The sequence below is a fragment of the Eleginops maclovinus genome, chromosome 14 (assembly GCF_036324505.1).
Source record: "Eleginops maclovinus isolate JMC-PN-2008 ecotype Puerto Natales chromosome 14, JC_Emac_rtc_rv5, whole genome shotgun sequence".
Classification (NCBI taxonomy): domain Eukaryota; kingdom Metazoa; phylum Chordata; class Actinopteri; order Perciformes; family Eleginopidae; genus Eleginops; species Eleginops maclovinus.
The window spans coordinates 11,013,608-11,036,882 of NC_086362.1; the positions used below are offsets into that span (position 1 = coordinate 11,013,608).

At 41.5% G+C, this 23,275-nt stretch overlaps 1 protein-coding gene across 1 annotated transcript in view; it reads left to right on the top strand.

The window, feature by feature from the left end:
• The window catches only part of fgf11a (fibroblast growth factor 11a), a 72,993-nt gene that overhangs the window by 34,430 nt on the left and 15,288 nt on the right, over nt 1–23,275 (top strand). Inside the window, exons 2-3 of the mRNA XM_063900760.1 lie at nt 46–156; nt 13,351–13,454. Of these exons, the coding sequence (XP_063756830.1) occupies nt 46–156; nt 13,351–13,454 (215 nt within the window). The remainder of the gene's footprint in view (nt 1–45; nt 157–13,350; nt 13,455–23,275) is intronic.

Sequence of the window (23,275 nt, forward strand, 5' to 3'; positions counted from 1 at the left end):
TCTCGTGAATGCTAACGTGTGTTTAACCCTGTGTTTGCTCTGCAGAGCCCCAGCTGAAGGGCATCGTCACGCGGCTTTACTGCAGACACGGTTTCTACCTCCAGATGCTGCCGGGTGGCACCATGGAAGGCACAAAGGACGAAAGCAGCTCCTTCTGTAAGTGAACGATCACAAACACACAGAGCACACAGTTTGATGAGGGTGTGTATTTCAAAGCTCTGTAATATACAACAAGGAGTTTCCCCTGCTTGTATGCCAAAGGACATTTTGAAAGGGACTTCCTAACAGGATGGTCGTACATCTCACATTTTTTACAGCACATGCATGCAGACAACACTGCCATGTATGCACACTTGGCAAGGGCAGTGTGTGAATGCCAGCTAAAAGGCATTTGCTTTAAATACTGTATATACCTGTAACAGCAGAACCCCTGCTGAATGTAGGTTCAGGCTTGGGGAGTCACACGGGACGTTGTTACATCCTAGATAATGTTTTCAAGATAGTGCTTTAATTTAACTCACACACTGAAATCACTTTGCAAACTATTCATGTACTATATTAGTACTGCTATACTACTATATTTGAGAGGGGTTCTGAAATATGGAGCAGATACACAATCGAGCTTCAGCTTTCTTTACTTTGCAAGACAGGAGTTTCCTGCTTTGTTCATGTGGTGTCGGAATATTCATAAAAACTTGTCCCCTTAAAATCAAGTGAGTGCCAGAGCAACAACCAATTGGAAAAATATCATATATGGTTTTCAATACAATACAATATTAAACACATCTTCATTGTAGTCTCCGATTTGTTTCCATATTTCACCAAAGCTAGAGGAACAACTTCTGAACTAGGGTTAGGGTTAGGGATTATGGGACGGTTGGTGGAGAATGTGAATACCTTGGCAGAGTGTGAGGGCCCTCCACAGTTTCAAAATGTTCTGTCCACCATTCCTCACATTTATATCACACTATTTTCCGATGTCTACATGCCCTCAGCTTGTAAACGCAGTGTTTTTTTAAGTCACTTAAGCGGAGAGTTCTCTGAGTATCTGAATGAAGACTTTACGTTTAAGCCCATTATTGCAAAAACCTGCTGAGATCCACTGGTGATGAACACACACACACCAACATCACAACCATGTTAACACACTCCTCCCTCTGCAGGCTAATCATCAGCTAGGTGATTACTGCCCAAAACATCATATCCCCTGGACTCGATCCAACCCTCCCAAAGAGATCAATATTGTATTATAGGATATCCCTGATGTGGCAACACAGCATTTTTTCTGTCTAAACACCAGTTTGGAGGGAAAACATGATGCTTGCACAATTTTGGATTTACAGTCTTCACAAGGAGGGAGTAAAAAATGTCTTGTGTGGTTCCCTCTGTGAAGTTCAGCTTTAACAACAGCAGTGTTGCCAAGAGTAAATGACATTTTTAATGGATTTAACCGTGAGGCAAATATTGGGAGTTTTTCCCTTGGTGCTTGTCCACGCAGAAAAAGTTTAACAGCATGTTTTATGTGACTTTGACATTGCCAGGATTATGTTTGCTGATTCGAAGGTGTTCATTTAGATTTGGACGGGTACAACATTTCAAGACATTTCTCTTAAGGACAAGATCCTTAAAAAACGTATTGGGAAAACTTGTAAGAGCCCTTTAACATTTGTTTGGATAAATGACGCCGCAACACCTCCAGAAAGCTCCGCAGTAACTGATTAGACCTGCTTGCACCTTCCTTTCTTATGTAACAGCACACCTACACTGAGGCAAACATCGCTGCACTGTGAACTTTAAACATTCTCGTTCGATCTGAAATATTCATCACATAATACCGTAGGGCACGTCCAAAGGCAAATGGGACCCATTTCAAGAGGGCTGTAAATGCTGCTGTTGCATAACGCATCCTTGTTAGGGGGTATTTAACATCAGACAGTGGAGGTCACCCTGCAAAGTGTTTGCGTGGGATTGACTTATAGTTCATTTTATAACAACTATAATTCCATCAAAACCTGAGATTAGGTTTAATGCAGTCCTGGGCTCTTAGCGTTCTCAGGAGACGGCGTGACAGGCCAGTCCCGCAACACTCATAAATTGAGCACTTTTTTTCCAAGTTATTTATTCATTCATGCAGGTATCCTTGAGTGATTGACATCATTGTAACTGAGTATCAATCAGCAGCACAATCATCTACCTGACTGCATAGAATATTGAAAGGCTGGAAACAGCTGTGTGAGCATATACTGTAACACACTGACTGTCAGGCTTATCTTCAGCAGTCTTCCTTTCATTATAATTCAAACTGGCCTGTAACCAGATCACTTTCAGTTTTCGACCATTTCGATTCCCCCACAGAATCCCTCTCTGTTTGCCCTTTACAGCCAATAGAAATCATGCAGTGTCCAAACTGGGTGAACAAAGTGTTGATATTGTCAGGACCTTCAGTATGTTCCCATCTGTTCAGTGCATGAATCATGGCCCCAATTGCCACATGTGAAATTAGATTAAACTCAAGTTGATTGAGGAATTTAAAACCACTCAAATATAAGTTTACATGTAGGTCTGACAACTTAATAGTGACACTGGGGTCTTATGTCACGCCCTTATCATGGTTACGTGGTGGTTTTATGGTATACCCATATAATGTTATGATTAATCATTGTACCATAAACCATGAATGACCACGCAGTGAACTGATCTCGGGCCCTGGGGCAGTTTCCCTTTTCCCCAGCCTTGTACCTTTGTTATATTAGGATTTAAAAAAAAATATTCATCACATCTTCGTTTATCTTTTGTAGTTCATCAAATGTATTGTGTAGACAAAGCATGGATGTATAAGAAGAACTGGATACAGCGTTGGAGGCGGGACCTCGTTCATTCCTATGAGAGCTGCTCATTGGTGCATGAAGACGAAATGGCCTGAGTTTTTCAAGAGCAAACATCACAAATTACCCATCATGCCTGGCTGTCGAGAGCCTAGAGCAGGCATCACCAAATGGCGGACCGCGGTTCAGGTCCGGACCCAGTGACGGTTCTGCCCGACCCGTTAAAATTCTAATATTAATAAAAAGATATATGCATGTGCAGCTAATCTAGTTAGTACGACAGGAGCGTCATCAATAGCAAGCCAATCAAATCGATTGTTTACCTTTCAGCACCAGAGAATAGCGAGAGAGAGGAGATGAGAGAAAATGCCTTGCTCAAAAGTGAGAAAAGTAGATGGAGAAAACTGAACTTCTAAAGATGAATGGACGGACCAATACATGTTCGTTCTGCCTGGAGCCAGTTCTAAACCTTTGTGTCTCATATGCTGTGAAACTGTGGCGTTAATAACAATTGGCAACGTTAAGCGTCACTATGAGACCAAACACGGGTCGTTTGAGGAAAGGTACTCGCAGAAGTCCGCAGTGAGGGCGAGTAAAATTATCGAACTGAAAGTACAGTGTGACAGGTCTACCCGTGTCCTCACGCATGCATTTACAGGCCAGGAACGTGCAAATGAGTGTTCATTAAAGATTGCGTGGATTTTGGCGCAACACAAGAAAGCATTCAGCGATGGGACAGTTGTGAAGGATTGCTTAAATGCGGCTGCAGAGACTTGACGGTAAACAAAAAGACGACGTGTGAAAAAATGAAGCAAATCCCATTGTCAGCTTCAACAACAACCAGAAAATCTATTAGCAGAGGATGTACTGGCACAGCTTGATGCAGCTGTTCAGAACGCAGTATGCATATCCTTAGCCATTGATGAGTCCACAGATGTAACAGATAATGCTCAGCTTTTGGTGTATGTGAGATTTCTTCACAAAGAGAAGGAAGAGATGTGTGAGGACCTGTTGGGTTTAATGCCACTTGAGACACACACAAGAGGAGAGGATATACTGTATATGAGGGGATAAAGGAGATGCTCAAAAAAGAAAGAATAATCTGAAGCAAGTAGTCTCAGTCACCACAGATGGTGCACCTGCCATGGTTGGGAGAGAGAAGGGGGCTGTGGCACGGATGAAACAAGACAACCCTGATCTCGTAATGTAATGAATACCATGATGAAACTCATCAACTTCCTCAGGGCATCCTCATCCCATCAGCATCGACTGCTGAGAGAATTTCTGAAAGAAATGGAGGCAGATGCAAATGACCTACTACTCCACAACAACGTGAAATGGCTGAGCAAAGGGAATGCACTGGGATGCTTCTGGTCCATCCGAAAGGAAATAGCTGCTTTCTTACAGCAGCTCAACAGTCAAAAAGTAACACCGTTTGCAAACTTTTTGCAAGATAAGCACAAGATGGATGTGGTGGCTTTTTTGGTGGACATCACAGGACACCTTAATGAGCTCAATTTAAAGCTGCAGGGTCAGAAAAATGCTGTGTGTGACTCGATTTATTTTTTATTTAACCTTTATTTAACCAGGTAAAAGACGCATTGAGATCGTGATCTCATTTTCAAAGGTGACCTGGCCAAGAAGGCAGCAGCACACGTCATCAACATACAAGATACAAATACACTACAATAAATAGGGCCACAAGTGAATGAAATAACAACAAAGTGCAAGAGCAAAGGAATCGATCATAGGAAATAATTAGGAGCAAAGGAAACGATGAAAACTGTCCGCTCCTTCCAGATGAAGCTGGACATTTTCAAAAAATATCTCAAGGAGAGTGTGAGCACTTAAAACATATGCAGGAAAAAATTCAGGGTGAGAGAAATATTTCCCCTTATGTCCGATTCATAGACAAGCTGATTGGAAACTTCTGTCAACGATTTGACAGCTTCAACCTTGGACGACAGCTCCTCCTGCTAATCGAGAATCCATTCCTTATCAGAGAAATCAGAGAATTTTCAAAGGAGGTGACACAGACCTTCAAGTGGGCACATCCTGGATCTTTACAGTTAGAGCTCACTGATCTGCAAGCAGATTTTGCTCTGAGAGAGCATTTTGAAACAACTGACACTGCTATTTTCTGGTTACAGATTGTGCCTGAAACGATGTTCCCTGGTCTAACCAAAGTAGCACTACACACCTTAACCGTGTTTGGATCAACTTACATCTGTGAGACAGCTTTCTCTACGATGAGCATTATTAAAACAAAGTACCGTTCCAGGCTCACCAATGAGCATCTCCACATGAGAATGAGAATGGCACTAACCCCATTCAAGCCAAGATTCAAACTGCTGGCATGCCCATTTCTCTCAATATGAAAGGAAGTTGGAAAGGGAGGAAGGACAGGAGGAAAGGAGAGAGGAGAAAAAGAGATGCTCAAAGCTCTGCACTTTTATTTTATTCAAAAGATTCTGAATGTTTTTACATTACTTGAAATAAGTTCAGGCTGCTCAAAGCTGTGTTTTCCATTCAAGTGCCATACAAGTTCAGACTTATCGGTATGTTAAAAGTATATTACTTTGAAAACACTTGAAATTTGACAATGAATGATATAGAAATGTACGTACGTTGTTAATTTTATTTACATCAGAGTACACTATTTCGAGTGACAATATAATATTTGGACCTCTGCTGGGAGGAAACTTTAGTAACTGGACCTCTTTGAATTTTAATTGAATACCCCTGGCCTAGAGCATGCGCAGTTTCCCCTTGAGCCCCTCCCCCGATCTCCCACTCTCGGCTCACTAGGATTGAGCTTTTAGTGCATTTTACAACTTTAAGGACCTAATGTTTTTAATAAGGGCTATACCAGGGTTCATACTGGCTAGTTTTTTTAGTAACAATTACAGACTTCTCTTTCCCAATGTAAGTCAATGGGAAAAAGTCTTTCTGGGCCAGGTGACGTCACGGACTGATAAGGGAGTTGTAGTACCTGCTGTTTGGCCACTACGAATATTTCTCAAAGTCCGTAGCACTTCTTGGGGGCTTGGGACAAAGGGGCCATTACACTGAGGAGATACTGACATGAGTTAACAGTTTGTGTAGATCACTTTATTAGGAGGTAAAGGAAAATGCCACATAGTGTCTATTCACACTAGTAAACTCACTTCTAAGGCGTGTATTCAAGGTGTTTATAGTGTTTACGTTCTGTAGTCCTTAGAATCCTTGATGGATGCTTGTATTTGTCTCATTTGCAGTATACCTCATGTATTAACACTTTTGGTTAGAAATCGCTGTTTGCTAGGTTCAATAAGCCCTTACACCCCTGTACTTAATTTGGTAATGTCAATGACAAAAGATGTATCTGATCAACATGTAAAACAAATTCTAAACCTCAAGCGTGCAACCTTAATGCAAGATGTCACCTTCCACTCCACTTCATCTCCTCAAAATGTAAGTGAAGTAATTATGCAACCCACTGTGGTGAACCCTGAGAAGACCAAAAAAGGGCCAAATCAGCAGCAAATGGGATAAATAATTAAGGGAGCAACACTGATTCATATCCGAGTCCTTGGCCAACAGTAATACTGACTGATTTGCTCAAAGAATTGGCAGTGCGTCCTTCTAATATGACCTTTTCAGACATGTGCTTGTCTAGTTAAACTTTTAAACACAAAAATATTTGCCTTTAAAGAGACCTCTTCCATAAAAGGGCAGTCCCTTCTCTCCCTCTCCTTCCCCATCAACCCTTTTCCATTTTGACCCTGACTTCTCTTTCGACCCACAATGTTAAGACACCACACCAATGACCTGCAAGTGAGCATTAGACACACATGGCGACTACCTCTGACCCCCTCCTGTCCCTTCTCTTCCTGGACTTCAGGTCCTCCCGACCTAGAACCTTGTCATGGGGCCGAAACAAGGGAATGGTGGATATAGGGGCGGAAGGAAGTATGGAAGCCCTGAGGGGATGTAGCAGAACAAAATGTGACAGACTTAAGGCCTAGCAATACTTTTATCACTTCCTTTTCGCTAAGTTCCCTCAGGGCTTCGAGAACTAGGCGATAGAGAAAGTTGTCACAAAGCTGGAAGTGATAGCATATCGAAGCTACAAAAGAAAAGGCAAAGAGGATCAGAGAAACAAAAAGAGGGCACGGCGGAATACGCCAGAGAGAACCGAGCCAGCGAGACACGGTGGGTTGGCAGAGGAAGAGAGAGAAGTGAGAGGGAGGGTAGGAACATGAGGATGACAGAGAGGAAAGAGAGGGAGCGATGGGGCGCAATAGGAGCAGCTGGCACACAGGTGATGGCTCCTCCATCACTATGTCTCCCCCCTCTGGTGGGAGGTCAGAGGAGTTGCCCCCCCCGCCCTGCTCCTCTCTCCTTCTCTGCTCTTGGCTCTTCCTCGCTGTTATGTAATAAAGCTGGAAGAGGATTGAAGGCAGCAGAGACGAGCATGCTGAAGGAGATGTATTATCTATTTATTAGGCCATAAGGTGCTGTTAATTTAGCCCCTTTATAATGAAACACTCTTTCTTTACAGTTCGCCAACCATTTCCCTAAGTACTGTTCTAAGCAGCCATAAGTTTCCATTCATTTCAGTCCATTATGGAATGCAGCTTTTCTAACCCTAAACCAAATTAAAGGGTAACGTGCATCTAGTGTCTATTTGAAATGAAACTCACCCAAGTCTAAAGTTTATTGTAATTGCAAAGTTGTAAAGTTGTTAGTAATGTTATGGTTAAAACGTTGCACACTATGCTGTCATTTAATTAGTTTCTGACTTTAGGGACTCATTTACTTGAGTGGAAACATAGTTTAAAAAGGAAAAATGTGCCTTACAAAACCAGAATAGTGCATTATGATGTGCAAAATGTTCCAATAATCTTAAACATGGTTATTTTACATTTTCTATTTCATATTTTAAAAATATAGAAAAGATTTGAGTACTCGAGGACCCAAAGAACGATTTTCTTTAAATATTAAAGAAATTCAGTAACATAGGTTGTAGTTATTGTTGTGTAGCAAACTTTTTTTTATTTGCCTTTGACCTGTCATATTTGTATAAGAAGCTCTTGGAGTCCAACTCTTTTTTTTTTTAAGGCCCTGAAAACTGAAATATTCAAGACCACAAAAACAACGAACAATTGTTAAGAATTGGAAAAAATACCCTTACTTATTGGGAGTTTTGATTGATTGTGAATGAGTTATACAATCCACAACTGGTTCAAACCACAGACACAGTGACAACAGCGGCAAGGCAAGGACTGAATTGGTGTTTGGAGGATTCACTCACTAACCATATAGATTAAGTGACAAACAGGGAAGAAAACATAGATCATAGAGCTGAAGGAAGATTAAGAAATACAAACAAGTAAGCACAGAGAGAATTATTTAAGTAATGGAGCTGCTGGTGTGATTGTCACAGGATTTCTTTCAAATTCCGTTTCTTGGAGAAGAGAGAAAAACCCAGAATGAGACAGGAAGACAGACGAGTTGAGTGAGAAGAAGAAAGAAGAGGAGACAGAACGAGATGAAAGCTATCGACTCTACATTGGAAAGCCATAAGGAAAAGCTTGACTTTTATCCACTTTAATTACGATCTCCCACTGTTGGAGAGAAATCAAGCCTGCTCTTTCTGTCTGACTTTCTCCAGTGCTCGAAAACAATCCTTCAAAGAGGGCAGAGGGAGAGAAAAACTTGAAAGCAGCAGAAATGTGAACATCCAGAGCAGATGCCAGATGAGGAGGAAAGGTGAAAGACTACCAGGTTTAGTTAGGATGAAACGGAGAGCATGAAGAATACCAAACCTGGAGAAGTGAGGAAGCCAAGACAACAGGAGAGAGTGATGAAGAGACCCGCAGAGAAGGCTGCAGGGTAAAATAGGACAAAGATGAATGGACGCCGATGGAAAAGTATTGGTTTCACGGGACGAGGAGAACGACAGCAGGCGTTGAGGGAATTGAAAGGGAACAAATAGGGAAGAAAAATGAAGAGACGGGTAACAAAAACACAGTTAGATAAGAAAAAGGGTGGTTAATTCATGAAAAGGCAGGGTGAAAAGACAGAAAGCACCAGGGGAAGAGAGAAGAAGAGACAGAAGACAGATGGACTGAAAGGCAGACAGATAAAAGGCTCAGAGGTATGGAGAGGAGTGCCTCGGGAAGAGGGTAGAAGTTAAATAACAGGAGAGGAGAGGTAGTTGTCTTGTCATCTGCGTCATCGACCGCGAGGGAAATCAGCCGAGAAGTTGCTCTACAAGTTATTTAATCTACTGTTGTGTCTTTAAAGCTCATTTTTTACAACACCAATGACAGTGTGTGAATGGATAGAGGCGGTTACCGTTGTTGCCAATGCAAATCAGCTTGTATTTATCAGTTCACTTAACTGATCCGAGAGCATTGTTTCAAGATGTAGATGTAATTCGATGTCACGCGAGAGGAATGAAGGATGGACCCAAATGCAGGGTATACACAAAAAGACCCCTTAATGTTCAGTTGTTGGCATAGAAAGGCAAGACTTAAACAGAACTCTCCAAACAACAAAAAACTTGAATCTATGCAAGACTAATCACAAGGACAGGACACATGTGTAGGGAACTAAAACACAGAGGCATCAGGTGAACGCAATCAGGTAAACAAGCAGGAGGGAAACACAGAGACAGGAAGTAAAACAAACATAGGGGGGGTGAACACTTTTCAGAATAAAACAGGAAAGCACAGACTGATCTTGACACGTCAATATATTTTCGATAGTTATTTTTTCACGATGAAAGAGCATCATATATTCATTCCTATTGATGTCAATTTCCTCTGAGCTTTCACAGAACGCATAACAGCATCATTGTTAGTGGAACTCAAAATGAATCACGTTCTGGTAAGAAATTGGCAAATATATAATTAGAACAAAAGTATTTTTGTGATATAAGTTACAGCCGAAGGACACATATCCTGTACCCACGTGTTATAGGTATCTGAACATGAGTATACACAATCCCAAGTTATGTCTACATAAAAAGGCAGGTAAACATTTCTGTCCATCAAATTGAAACAAGTGACAAGAGACGTTATCCATCTGCCACTGGCACCCTGATCTCTGATCAAAACCCTCGGTTCTCCCTTGGATGTATTAAGAGAATTGAAATGTTTAGAAGCGGGTCCTTGTGCATTCCGAACTTGTTCAGTTTGCGCAGGAAGCCAAACAATTGGTTGATTGAAAATGGAAAAGTATCCTCATCATGTGGGGACTTGGGCCCATAGAGAATGCGCACCTGGGTTTTTCTTAAGCCCCGCCTCCGATTCACTTTTGCTCAGCTGAGTCAGAAGAAAGGGAAAGGGAAAACAACACTAAATTTGGCTTTTAGTTAAAACAAACATTTAGGCTCTAATGATAAGATCAAGGGCTTTTCAAGTGTTTGTACTGGGAAGTTGATTCACTTATAGCGTAAGGAGTAGAACAGAAATCTAGTACCAATCTTTAGCCACCTGAAATGTTTTGCTACACTCTTCCTGGGGGCTAGGGTCAGTCACTGTTTGGCCAAAAAAACAGTTTATAGAGACAAAGATAACTTAATGACACTATATGATAGATTCAGAAAGGCATCAACCAATTTCGGAGCGGACATTATTCCAAAAAGCACAGTACAGTAAGTTTCCATGAGGCCACAATGCTTTTATCTAGTCAGCTCTTAACAGAAGTTCAACTCTGCGTGATTCTCACAGACGACTGTAATCCTCTTCTCTTTCCAGTAGAGACCAACTGGGCCACACAATGCATCCGACAGCGCTGCAGACAGTGTGCAGGCCTGCAGATGCCCTCTGCACAGCTTAACTCTGTGTCCTGCCGCTGTCCCCCCCCACCCCTCCTCTATCTCAGCACCACCTCCACTTTCTCCTTGTTTATTTACTGTGTAGATGATCGCAGGCCTCAAATTGACTTGCGGGATTGATTTGGCAACACCCTCCTCCCTCCCCTTCATTTCCCTCCCTCTGTCTCTCCCTCAAAAGACTTCTGATTAATCCGGCGACCTCCTCTGTGAGAAGAAAGCGACTCAAACAGAAAGGACGGAACAGGGGAAAAACAGAGGAGAGATGGGACGCCTCTATTATCCGAGGCAGAAAGTTGTGTGATCCATTCGATAAGAGAAGCTCCTTTTGATTGAGGAAAAAGGCATGCTGTTTCCTGGAAGGGGAAATAAAGAGAGATAGAGAGACATAAATGACAACAGAGAGAGAAGTAGGAAGTAATTGACATTCTGCTAGGCCCTGTTACTGTTGCTACGCCTGCCAAGCTTTGCATTCTTAGAACATAGTTTATAATGACGGGGGCAGCAGAAGATCTGAACTAACTAGCTAATTAAGCCGCCGTTAGCTCGGTTGAAATGATTCTCTTGAGCCGACATATATTAAAAGTGTGTGCGGCGGGTTATGTGGGGTCTTCAATACCAAGCAGAGTGAGGGAACAAGAGTGAAGGGAAAGCGGGAGGAGGGAGGGAGGCGACGGGAGCGTGCCCTGCTCTATTTGTCATCCCGCCCGTGGTCTTTGGTGACACCTTGTTCATTTGCGAAAGCGAGTGTTTGAGATGCAGGGATCGATGGAGCAAATAAGAAGCAGGGCCCTGAGGATACAGAGGGAGAAGGGGAGAGAAGCAGGTGGGGTTTTCATTACCAACATCTGCATTTACGCACTGGACACACGTCACTGTTTGCACTGCGCTTCTTGTATGCTGTACGGCAGGTGGGATTAGCGATAACCATTCCAATTCACACATATCTGCTCGTTTAGCTAGCATGTGGAAAAACGTTAGAATCTTCCATGAAAATTGGACACAAAGTTGTTTCTTAGTATTGCATTACATTAAATAGTTCCCTCTAAAACTCAAGGCTAGGGTGATGGTTACATTTAAAGGGGGGTAATTTATGTGTGTTAGTATTTGTCACCATGGCCAGCATTGACTTTCTATCTCCATCTGATGACTTTACTTCCATCCATTATGTTGGCAGAACTTTTGATTTGAAATTGATTTGTTCAATAGCAGCTGATGGCCCCAAGAATCTAAAACTTGCCCCTGAGATTTAATTTTTCATCTGTATAAGACATCCGTCATCTTGACAAACATGCCGTCATTTTAAGAATGCATTCATGTCATTTGTCAAAGAAAACAAATCAACCTTATGCGGCGTCACAATAATGCAGGTTTTGGTATTTCTAACCAGAGTTCAAACTAAAATTGATGCCATGACAGCTCAAATGTGTTATGACTTTTATAAAGATGGCTTGCCTCTTAGCATTTCTGTCTAGCATTTGTTTTTGGAGTTTTCAAAAAACACTTTCACTTAGCAGGCTCAACATAACATATAGTAGGTTTATAAAGCTCAAAGATTATTAATAATGCGTAACCTTGCCCAACATGATAAAGGTTCAACAGTCCTTTAAAGGAAATTGTAGAGATAGAGCACGTCTGTCAATAAGCTGAGCATAAAGCATTGAAACGGGCAGCGGTAGTATATTTTACTCACTAAAATAAGACATATCGTTCATACAGTATCAGAAATGGTTGTGGTTTTACGTGAAGTTACTAACTGCAACAGCTTCCTGATATATGAGGGCAGAAATAAATAGTTACAACATATAAGTACACAAATATTACACAGCATATTTCCAAACTTTGTGCCAGAGTTAAAGTAAAGAAGGAGTTTATTGCCGCTCTGTATAATGTAATAATGGCCGTTGCATCTCCTGGTCTGTTTTGGTTGTCTTTTTCTTCCCCAATCAAAATGCATCAGGGACTTTCATGGTAATGTTCATCATGACAACGTGACCACAGAGCAGCTGGAAGCCAGAGGCCGTTTTGTCAGTATCACTCAGCTCATCGTGTCACATCTTATAAGGCACTGTTTTATGGCACACACTCCAGCAATCTAAGAGGGATATACACACGCGTGCACACACACGGCCGAGTACAGTAATGTATTGAAAAACGCCCCTAACATATTGCATGTAGGTAACACATTCACAAACATCAGTGTATGCGGCTCCAGTGGCTGAATTTGAAGTTAGTTTATATGGAGAGCTATGCACATATAAAATCCAAGGTTCCATCAGACAGGGATTCGGTAAACAGCATTACAAAGTGCTGTTTACTGTGTCGGCAGGAAATGAATTGAAAGCAGGCTCAGGAGTTGTCACTTTCTAATGTACTGTGTTCCTAAAGCTCTCTTTATCTATCTCTCCAGCAGGGGATTTCTCACTCCCGGCTTTGTCTGACCTGCGGTGTATTAGCAAGCAGACTTTATTCCTCCTAAATCTCCCGCTCCTAATCCTTCCCTGCCTCTGACTCTCTCTGTTTTCCCCACGTTCCCTCCTCTGACAGAAATACTGTACTACAGGGAGGATGAAATAGGAGACAGCTGGGAAGCAATTGTCTTTTTACGCATCGAGGAAGCACTGTGAGCGTTTAAGAGGGAGAATGATTGCTCTAACACCACTCATCCTTTCTCTGTTTTCTTTCTTCTTTTTCTTGCAGTGCAGTTCAACTTGATTCCTGTGGGGCTCAGGATAGTGGCCATCCAGAGCACCAAGACAGGGCTGTACGTCGCCATGAACAGCGAGGGCTACCTCTACACTTCGGTACGCTCAACACACACAGTAGAGTAACTCAGTAAGCCTTTAGAGATCGTGATTTTAATACACCAGTCTTGATTGAAAAACTGACACCCTTCCATATTTGCATTTACTTCAAATCCAGTTATAGTTCATAATTACAGTCAAGTTAAACATATTTTCCCTAGCATGCTCAGTATTTTATATTGTATTTTAAAACTGTCATCTGAGACTGATTCTTTTTATCCCAACTTGGTTCCTTTTGACGGACACAGTGGTAGGCTGAGGTGCTGGCATCTGAAACTGTGGGTAATGTCTGCCTCTGTGCATGAAACACTTTCAGCTTTTGTATGCTACAACTTGTGGAACAGCTCATACGGTGCTTCCAGAGAGTTGTTTCTCATTGATGTGCAGAGAGTTGCAGAGTTTTGAGAGTGAGATGGAGGAACAGACATAGAGACAGAACGAGGATCAGAGAGCACTCTATCAGGATGCAGAGAAAAGCGCCTTTTTTTTTTGCCTTTTTCCTCTTGGCACACAGGCAAACTGTGTGAGATCTTGTTTGAAGTGCATCGGTGTGCTCACTTCAAAGTCGATCAAAAGCTGCCTGCATGCATACTGCCAGAAATCGAGCAGATACAGGGTTTCTATGAAGAGGAACAATGGAAACTCTGCCTGGAGAGAACACACATACAGTGAGAAAAGTCTGCTGCTGCACGTACAGTATGGGAACATCATTCAGTTGAAACATGCATGTTACCTAATGTCTCTCTTTAATTATAGCAGCTTCTACCTTTGCCAGCAACGACTTGCAGTCAGACTTAACACAAGTCTTTAAAGTCCAATCCCTTTCTGGTCAACAAATCCTAAAACATGTCTTTAAGTAGTTGGCAAGAGTTCTTGAGTTTTATGTAACGTGTGTTACTTCATGAATATAAAATCTCTGTGCCTCATGTTGTATTGAAAGATAAAATAAAGCATTTTTTCAATAAGGGTAACTGCTAATTGCTAATGTGATAGTGTCTCGGGAAACACATACAATGGCAAAAAGCTAAAGCTTTCCAAATAAACCCACATTTTATCATTCTCCAAGATGTTGTCTCTGAGTCTACATCAAAGACTAAGTTGATCGCTTGCTGTAGGCAACGGGACAAGATTTGGGTCTTGGAAGGCTTTCCGTTTTTGGTCCTGTACTATTGACCAATCACGTAAGAGCTGGATTTGGTCGATGCCGGCAAAGATAGTCCATGTGGAAAGCCAAAGAGGTCAAAATCATTGGCTGAAATGCAGTTTTGAGAATCATCGGCTAACATCCTACAACTATTTAGCTGGGTTGCATTCATCATTTTGTCCCTAGGTGATTTATTTAAAATGACGGCATTTCCATTGTCTTTCTATCTCAAACAGTCCTGAGTAATGTAGTTTTAACTTGCTAAAAAGTCAGAAGTAGCCCCAATCCATATATTACCCTAACTCCACCCTACTGTAACGCCATCCCATAAAAAGAAACTTTTCCCCTAATGAGACCCAGAAAATGGTCCTTGCACATGACTTTTTTTCAGAGCTTGGAACCCCCCTAGACATTAAAAACCTTGCATGCACACACACACAGGATATAGAGGTTATACTTTCCCAGCCGTTCTCCTGACGAAAGAAAGGTGACCCATTTTTACTAAGGGGAATAACCACGGGGAAAGAGAGATAGAGCGAAAAATGTACGAGAAAATCCCTCTGAGATAAGAAAGGAAGGAGGACACCTTAAACTACCTGCTCTGCTATTGTTCTGAGCAGCAGAGAGAGAGAGGGAAGAAGACCGGGGAACAGAAATAGAGGATGAGGGCATGTTTTGCTCTGGTCGCCCTCAGGGTCCGGGGAGAGGCAGTGCAGAGCCTTAACACCCTGTTATGCAACCGTTAGCATGTGCAGGAAACAAGGTCCCTGCGCCAACCCCTGAAGGGTAAGGGGATTTTTAGCATGCAGTTGAAGAAATAACATCAATTTGAACATACAGACATTTCTCTAAATATGTTGGTGCCAGTTTAGGTCACTTCTTGTAGTGGAAACTGCTTTGTGGGATTGTGGGAGATGGGGACTCTCTTTTGTTGTTGTTTAATTTCTAATGTGTGCTTTCTTTAAAGATTTATGAAGGAGGAGATTTTGGAGATAATGGCTGTTAGTTTGTGGGTGCTTGTTTGTTCTGCATTGCAGGGACAGAGAGGAAAGCAAAGTATTGCTAGTAAATATGCTCTAATCAATGTTTTCATATCGACCATGGATCAAATTGCATGTTTCTGAAAGTAGGCAGAACTGGAATACGTTTTAGAGACACCTATACATGTTGAGTTATCATATATCGTGGCTTTTGTTGACAGCCTTGATACTGTTTTTTGTTTTCATCTTTTATAATGAAAAATAGCAGTTTTACATTTTATTTACACAATACATATGTTTAATAAAGCAATATCCATTGAGGACATATTTATTTTAGGTTACACATATTCATAAAAAAACACCTCTGCCAAAACCAAAATGTAAAACCAAAAGGCATACAGAAATCAAAGAAATTAAGTAAATCACTTCAGAAAATACAATGTCCTTTTTCTTACAAAACAAAAATAAAGCAAATCCTTTGCTTTCAAAAATATATGTCCAATACTCCATTGAGAAAAAACAACAAATCGAATAAACCCATCTCCTCCAAAAATGGAATTCCAGTTTTTCATTGTCCATGGAAATTAAGGTAATTCCCTCAACAAAGTCTTTCAAGAACAGCTCAATGTTTATGTGCCCAAATACCAGGCCAATGTCTCTTACAACTGTTATTTTAAAGACACTCCACACTGCAGGCATACTCCCCTCGTAATGGGCACTGTTCATCCTTATCTTGACCGAATGCCTAGTGTGGCTCAAAAAAAAGTTAAGCAGGTTCACATTGCAATCATTCATGTTCCCGTTCACACCAAACAGCCACAACTCCTTCCATTCCATTTCTCTCACATACCATGCATTCCAACATCTACTAACTAACTCTTTCATCCTTCCAAAAAACACAACGAGATCTCTACATTCACCAACTCATGCATACACGTTTCACACCTTGTCCTATTTGAAATACGGCCTTGTTACGCACCGAATGACAGATAAAGAAAGTAACTAACTAGCTAGCAGAGTATAAGCAGTTTGAGAGGAAGATATTTAATTCAGGAGAATAGGTTAACCGAAAAGAATGTCAAACTTTAATGTATGTTTAATTTGTAAATAAGCAATTTTTTGCTTACAATGCTTGTTTCTGCTGCCCTCTAGTGGTCCACAAAGAAAGTCCAAAGTAACAATACTGTCTAGAAATAAAATTAATATACTTACATGTTTTAAGTGACCGACATTAATCTACTATGTAGTTTTACATTTAGCTAATAAAAGTACAGAGTGTTGTGCTTCAAATCCCTGGTTTGGTATTTACTTCTTTCCCGAACCTTAACTCAACATTTATTTATAATGTTTCCTGATCATCTTGATGGAAAACAAAATAAAGCAGTAATAGGAAGTTATTTCTATGACAAGTCTGGCAATTACAACCTTATTCACTTTCTCAGGCTCGAACCAAGGGGTTTTCTCCGGCATCATGAGAAGAAAAAAAACCCATAAGCGAGCTGGAGAGGAGTTTCCTGTACCTTTTTGTTGCAATAACAAAGGCTCACCTCGGCTGCGGCAGTGTTCCAGTGGCTACTCAGCATTAATCTTTCATGGGCTTCTGTGGTAGGCGTGTGTGTGTGTCTGTGGTTGTCCTTCTGCAGCCACACGCAAACACACACCCAAGCAGACAATTACAACACTTATTTAACGGATTTGAAAATGAAGTACGCTCTCCCAGCTGTACATTTGCCAGTAGTGGCTCAGAGGGAAGATACATTAGTTTTCCAACTTGGCCTGCTTAAGCATTCATTTATCTTTATTAGCTGCATCATTTTCATTTAAAGATCTTAGGTGTTATTTTCTTCTTGTATTATCTCCAGTAGTTTCTGTTTTCTATGTTCGCATTTATATGATCTGCTGCTTGCCGCCACAACTCATTTCTCCCACGAGGATCACTGAAATTCCATCTAATCACCTACTGTAATTTAATCATACAACCTGTTATAAATACTCTCGATACTTGTTCCACTTTTCTTTTGCAGTTTATTCTTGTTGATTTATGTTAACTTTTCATAAAATGAAAAAAATAAGCAATAGAAGTCCCACAAGGATTTTGGTCTAGGTCACTTATGTACATTAAGACTTTATCCCCCCTTTATCAAATACAGAGATGTCAATTTTTAGGGGGAAGGATTGGCTTATAGGAGAACTTCTGGATCAACCATCCAAAAATGTTTGCTTCCTATTTAATGAAAAAGCAAGATTTAAACCAGGGTCCATTTGTAGAAATGTATTTTTAAACTACGAAGAAAAGTAATATCTAGAGGGAATAGAGGGAGTAATAGCATTAGGAAGGGACGTGAAGCCTGCAAAATGCTGAATGGTGTAAGGGAGAGTCCTAAATTGCCAACAGTTTATAGCTAATACTATGCCGACTTGTTGAAAAAGTGGGGAAAGCCTTGTATCACCTTTTTTCAGCTTCAACATCATATTAAAACGTCGCGTCAAAAGGCACCTCTTCTAGGTGGGGGAAATAAACTCTTGCTAAAGGGAAACGTCCATCAAAAAAATGCCGAATGCACAATAAATACCTCCTGTGCGTACATTATGTTTGATTGCTTTGGGTTGCACGGTGGTGTTTCCCCTGCAAACACACAGCATGAATTATTGATCACATGCAGGCAGGGTATATCCTCAGGTCCCCTGTTGGGCTACGGGTAACGAGATGACACACGCATCTCAACAGCTCCTGACAGGACAAGTAAACAGGAATTACTTTGCTGAAGAGGAATGAACTGTTTCCCTCTTTTGAGAAGATGGCAGCCAAAACATTAGCGTTAAGCATCCACAGATATTGAGGGATCACGCAATGTTTGGTGCTTACAGTATTTGAGAAATGGATAAATGATAGCATGACTGTCAGGGTTCATCTAGAAAAATATAGTGTGAGCACCCACCCACTTTCCAGTGAATAATAATGGATTCTTCATGTCTTAAAGCTGCTGAGTCATATATTGCACCTCAAACAACAAATAAATCCGAGTTACGGTTGTGTTACTTCCTCTACATAAAAAAGGACAGTAAAACAAACAATTTAATTCAGAAATCACAGTTTCAGCCAGCTGCCGTTTATTTGAAACAATTTAAATATTTTGGAATAATTATACAGTTTTTGACAAACAGAAATATTGTTTTCTTGCATCACTGGCAAGTAAGAGTTGTTGTTACCCAGTTTGGACAAAACCCTGACTGTCCTTTTGTCCTTACATAAGCCTCTTTTTTCAGGAGGATCAAATATGATGGTACAGGGGAGACGTAGAACAGGAGAGTGAGTCACTGCAGAGCGTCAGTTTTTCTGCATTTGCATTAGAATGTAAAGAACCAAATTGGCCTCGGAGTAACATTCGTGACCTTCCCATACATTCAATCACACTGCCTTCATATCCATACAGTACACAAATATGAATCTGTATTCACGGCCGGGGTTTCTCAAACTCCTTGAGGATGAGAGGGGTGGCAGGGCAATTTGATTGACAGGACAGGCTGGGTCTTACCACTAGTAATAACAAACAGGGCTGATTGTAGTCGCTGTCTTGAGAGGAGGAAGATGGAAATAGAGAAGGGGTGAGGAGAGAGAGCGATGGTCTGACAGGCCCGGACTCGTACGAACATAACGTCTCCGCTGGGAGCAACAACCTCAGCCCAGCTCACCCCCACGCACCACACTGTCTCACTTGTACAGCTTTTACTCGCCTGTCAGTCTGTCTTGCTCCCTGTCTGGACATTTGTGTCTGTTGGCCTCTCTTGTGGGTTCGCCTCTCCTCCATCACTAATACAACCTCCCTTGCTTTTGGTCATTCCCGCAAACCTATTTTATTCAGAATATATATCCCTGTCTTGATGTGTCCCTTATCTGCTGTCCTTGTCCCGGCTCTGTCCTTTACTTCTCCTTTCCCTTTTCGCCTTTCTCCATTTGTCCTCAGCCCCCAGGCCCTGAAGCCTTCACTGTCAGCTCTCTCTGCTCCCGTTTTTATTCTTTTAACTGCACCCGTCTATACACGGAATAAGACCAATCCACTTTCTTTGGGGTTCCATCTGTAAACTAATATGAACTGACACTAATGTAAAGAAAACATGTGGATACATTCCTGTTACAGCTTGTTCCTTGATATTTTTCATATATATGAAGCATTTCCCCCAATGTCAACAAATCAAGTCTTGTTGGATGATGTCTTCCATATTGTTGCTTGCTCAGCAAAACCCCCTAGGTGCCAGAAGAGAAACAGCTGTCCTAGGTGAATGTTAATTGTTAGGGCATAATGAAGCAAGTCCATGACACATGTCGATAGCATGCTTTTGGATAACATTTTGTGGCACAGCTCCAGGTACAAGACTCAATCACTGAATAAAAAGATGAGATAGATGGAAGACGATGGGGATACGAGTGAAGAGTTGATCTGGGGCAACTCTGGATAAGGGATTAAGTGGCTCCCCAATCAGGGGTTGGTATAGTTAGATCTCCAGCCCCTGGAGTCATTTTACCATAGTTTCATTGAACAAAATACTGGACCCCAAATGTTTCCCGTAGGCATTGCCAATGGTGTGTACAGTAGTAGTCTTTGGTTCAAAGTGAAACCTAATGATCTTTTTTCTGTCAAATCCCCAAAAGTATGACTTCATCTCGAGTTGAAAGTTTTATATCCAGAGTTACTGATCTGGGACAGCTGTAGAGTAAAAGAGAAAAGACCAAGCCTCCTTTCTTAACAGTCCTTCTGGGTGACCTACATCCATTCACTTAACATTTCACTTTGCCGCAGTTCAGTGATGATAACACACAGCAATAACTGCAGCCTTCCTCTGTGGTGATAACACTTATCAACTAATGTTTTTTCAGTGCAGATCTGGATAGCCCAGCTGTAGGAGGCCAGATGGGCTGTGTGTATCCATCTGTCTTTACACGTCCCTAACAGTACACACCTCTTCATCTTTCCCTCTCTTCACCTCTGCAGTACCTTTGTTCATCCGATCCCTGTACATTATTTTAACTTTTAAATGGTGGGATGGAAGGGAGGCAGAAACACAAGCCATTTTCTGCTGCTTTTCATGTAGGAGAGACAAATATAGCTGCAGAAAGTGTATTGATGTTATGTTGGGATACCTAAGGAGACACTACCAATGATACATGCAACACACTTCCAATCAGACTGTGCTTTACCCAGTTTTTTTGGAAAGCTGTCTCTATATTAAATGACAAGACATGATTAGTTGGTAGTCAGGGTTGACAACGACACATACTGTTAATGTTAGAAAAACATTGTTTTTTAGGGTAAAATGATAAGAAATTGCTCAGCATGGACACACAATGTAAAGGTAGTTAAGTTACAAGGCTTCATCACTTGTTAGTAAATGGTTTCGAGTCACTTTTTTTTTACTGTTCTCCAAATCTCTCCCAATAAATATTAATGTTGAACAAACATCATGCAGCTGAACAATAGCAAGCTGTTTTGGCAGGGCTGGCCTTTCTAGAAATTATGAACTCAAAATTGAGGACGTTAAAACAAAATTGCCATTGAAGGATTTTATCTGTACTACATTATTTCAAATTCCAATCATGTCTAACGACCTCCGAATCTCAAATCACTAAAGGGCAGATAACTATCATTTGTGGTCATGTGTCTCCAGAAAATCGGACACAAGGAATGGCTTTTGAGGTCTTGATATTAATACAGAGACCGGTTCCATGCAATGGCTGTTGAATGCTCCTCCTGCACCGGGGCACTCCGATGCTCGGCAAAGGTTAATGGCACTGGGAAACTCCTTGTCATGGCTCCATTGTCTGAAGCGCTGGGACCTGCTTACCTGTGGGCATATCCTGAAAATTGCTTTCTGATAAAAATAGTGCTCAACCGCGGACCTGCCCCACTTTATTAGCCGTGGAAAAGCCTCCTGGGTAGAGAGATGGCAGCGGAGAGGGAGGTAGGAGTGATGGGTGGATGGTAGGAGGGGGGGGGGGGGGTCAGCTTGGTATTTTACACACACACACACACACACACACACACACACACACACACACACACACACACACACACACACACACACACACTCCCCAGTGCAATTTAGCCACCCTCCACATCCCAACAAACACAAATGTGCAGCCAGGTATAAACAATCTGACAGCGGCAGAGAGACATAATTGGGCCGGACTCTGATACCCAGGACAAGCTCCGGCCAGCTCTACCCATTTAACGGGGGAAACTTGGGCAAAGTAAAAACTTTACTCTGGCGGATGACATTGTGGATGCACTCGGAGGATAAACAAGCATCTCGCCTTAATCTCCACCAATACTGAGAAGCAGTAATAAAAGCCACTTTCTACCGCTTTTCACACAGGAGAGACAAATATAGATACAGAAAGTGTGTTGGTAGAATGTTGGGATACCTAAGGAGACACTTCCATTCAACCTGTGCTTTACTTTTTGGGTGGGAAAGCTTTCTTCAAACTAAATGATAAAGACATGATGGGTTAGGTTTAGGGAAAGATCAGGATTTGGGTTTTAAAAGGGTGGACTAGGGTTAGGCAGGCATTTGCACAGACAGACCTCAAAGGGGGCTCGAGCACCTGCCCTTTTGCCCTCCTATTAAATAAGTGCTGAATTTCGAATTATCCTTTTATTTTAACCACACATCCGACAAGCCTGTGTAGTCCAACCCAGCTAACGTGCTGCGGGACATGCATTCTGATTGGTTTAGACACTTCTGTGTGGTTAACCCTTCTTGACCCGGGTTACATGTCGGCTAGAAGACACGTATTGATCATTCATTAACTGTAATTAATAAGTGTTTTAAAACCAACTTCGGTCATGGGTTTGTTTTAAATACTCACATTTAAATATCTCTTTAACATCATCACAAATGTAGTCATTCTATTTGGGTTGTTTTTATAATTAGTGCCCTTTTATGAATCTGGGCCCTGCCCCATTGACATCCTCTGCACATGCCTGGGGTTAGGGTTAGGATTGACAAACACACACATAATAGTAGAAATTAGGAGCTCAAAATTCAGCACGCCAAAACCATTTCCTGAATTGCCATTGAAGGATATTAACTGTGTTGCTCCATCCACTGTGTTTAAACTTCCTGTCAGACTATAAACGGCTTCTTTAAGAGTAAAGGTTTATGCAGACAGTTATGAGACAGCCGTTGATGGGACTAAACGACATTTAAATAAACTGTGTGAACTTATTGTGCCATTAGCATCAGGGCCAATACCATAACAAGCCTGTTGGTCGAGACAGCTTTTTGTCCCCTTGAATAAAACAATTTATTGGAGGAATTGATGTACAATGTCAAAGAACAGGAGCAAAATGTCAGGAGGGAGTAAGACTTGATGGCAGAGAAAGTAGAACGAAGCACAGGAAGCTGTTGTGACTGAACAATGACTCAATGTCCTGGTTGCCTGCTTAAGAATGCTATAGGAATGACTCTTTAAACAGGAAAGGAGCATTTTTGCCCATCAGTTTCCATTGAATTAAAGTCAATGGGTTTTTGAACGTTTTTTTGTGAGGTGCCTGAAATAAAGTGTGTGGTAAACAGAATCCAATAACCAATGGAAAAATCCAATTGGCTTTTTGGTCCAGGCAACCAGGGAGATGCTAACTTCTGGGTTAACCTCAAATAAAAAGCAGTATGGTAGTCAACTAACAGCTTATAATGTG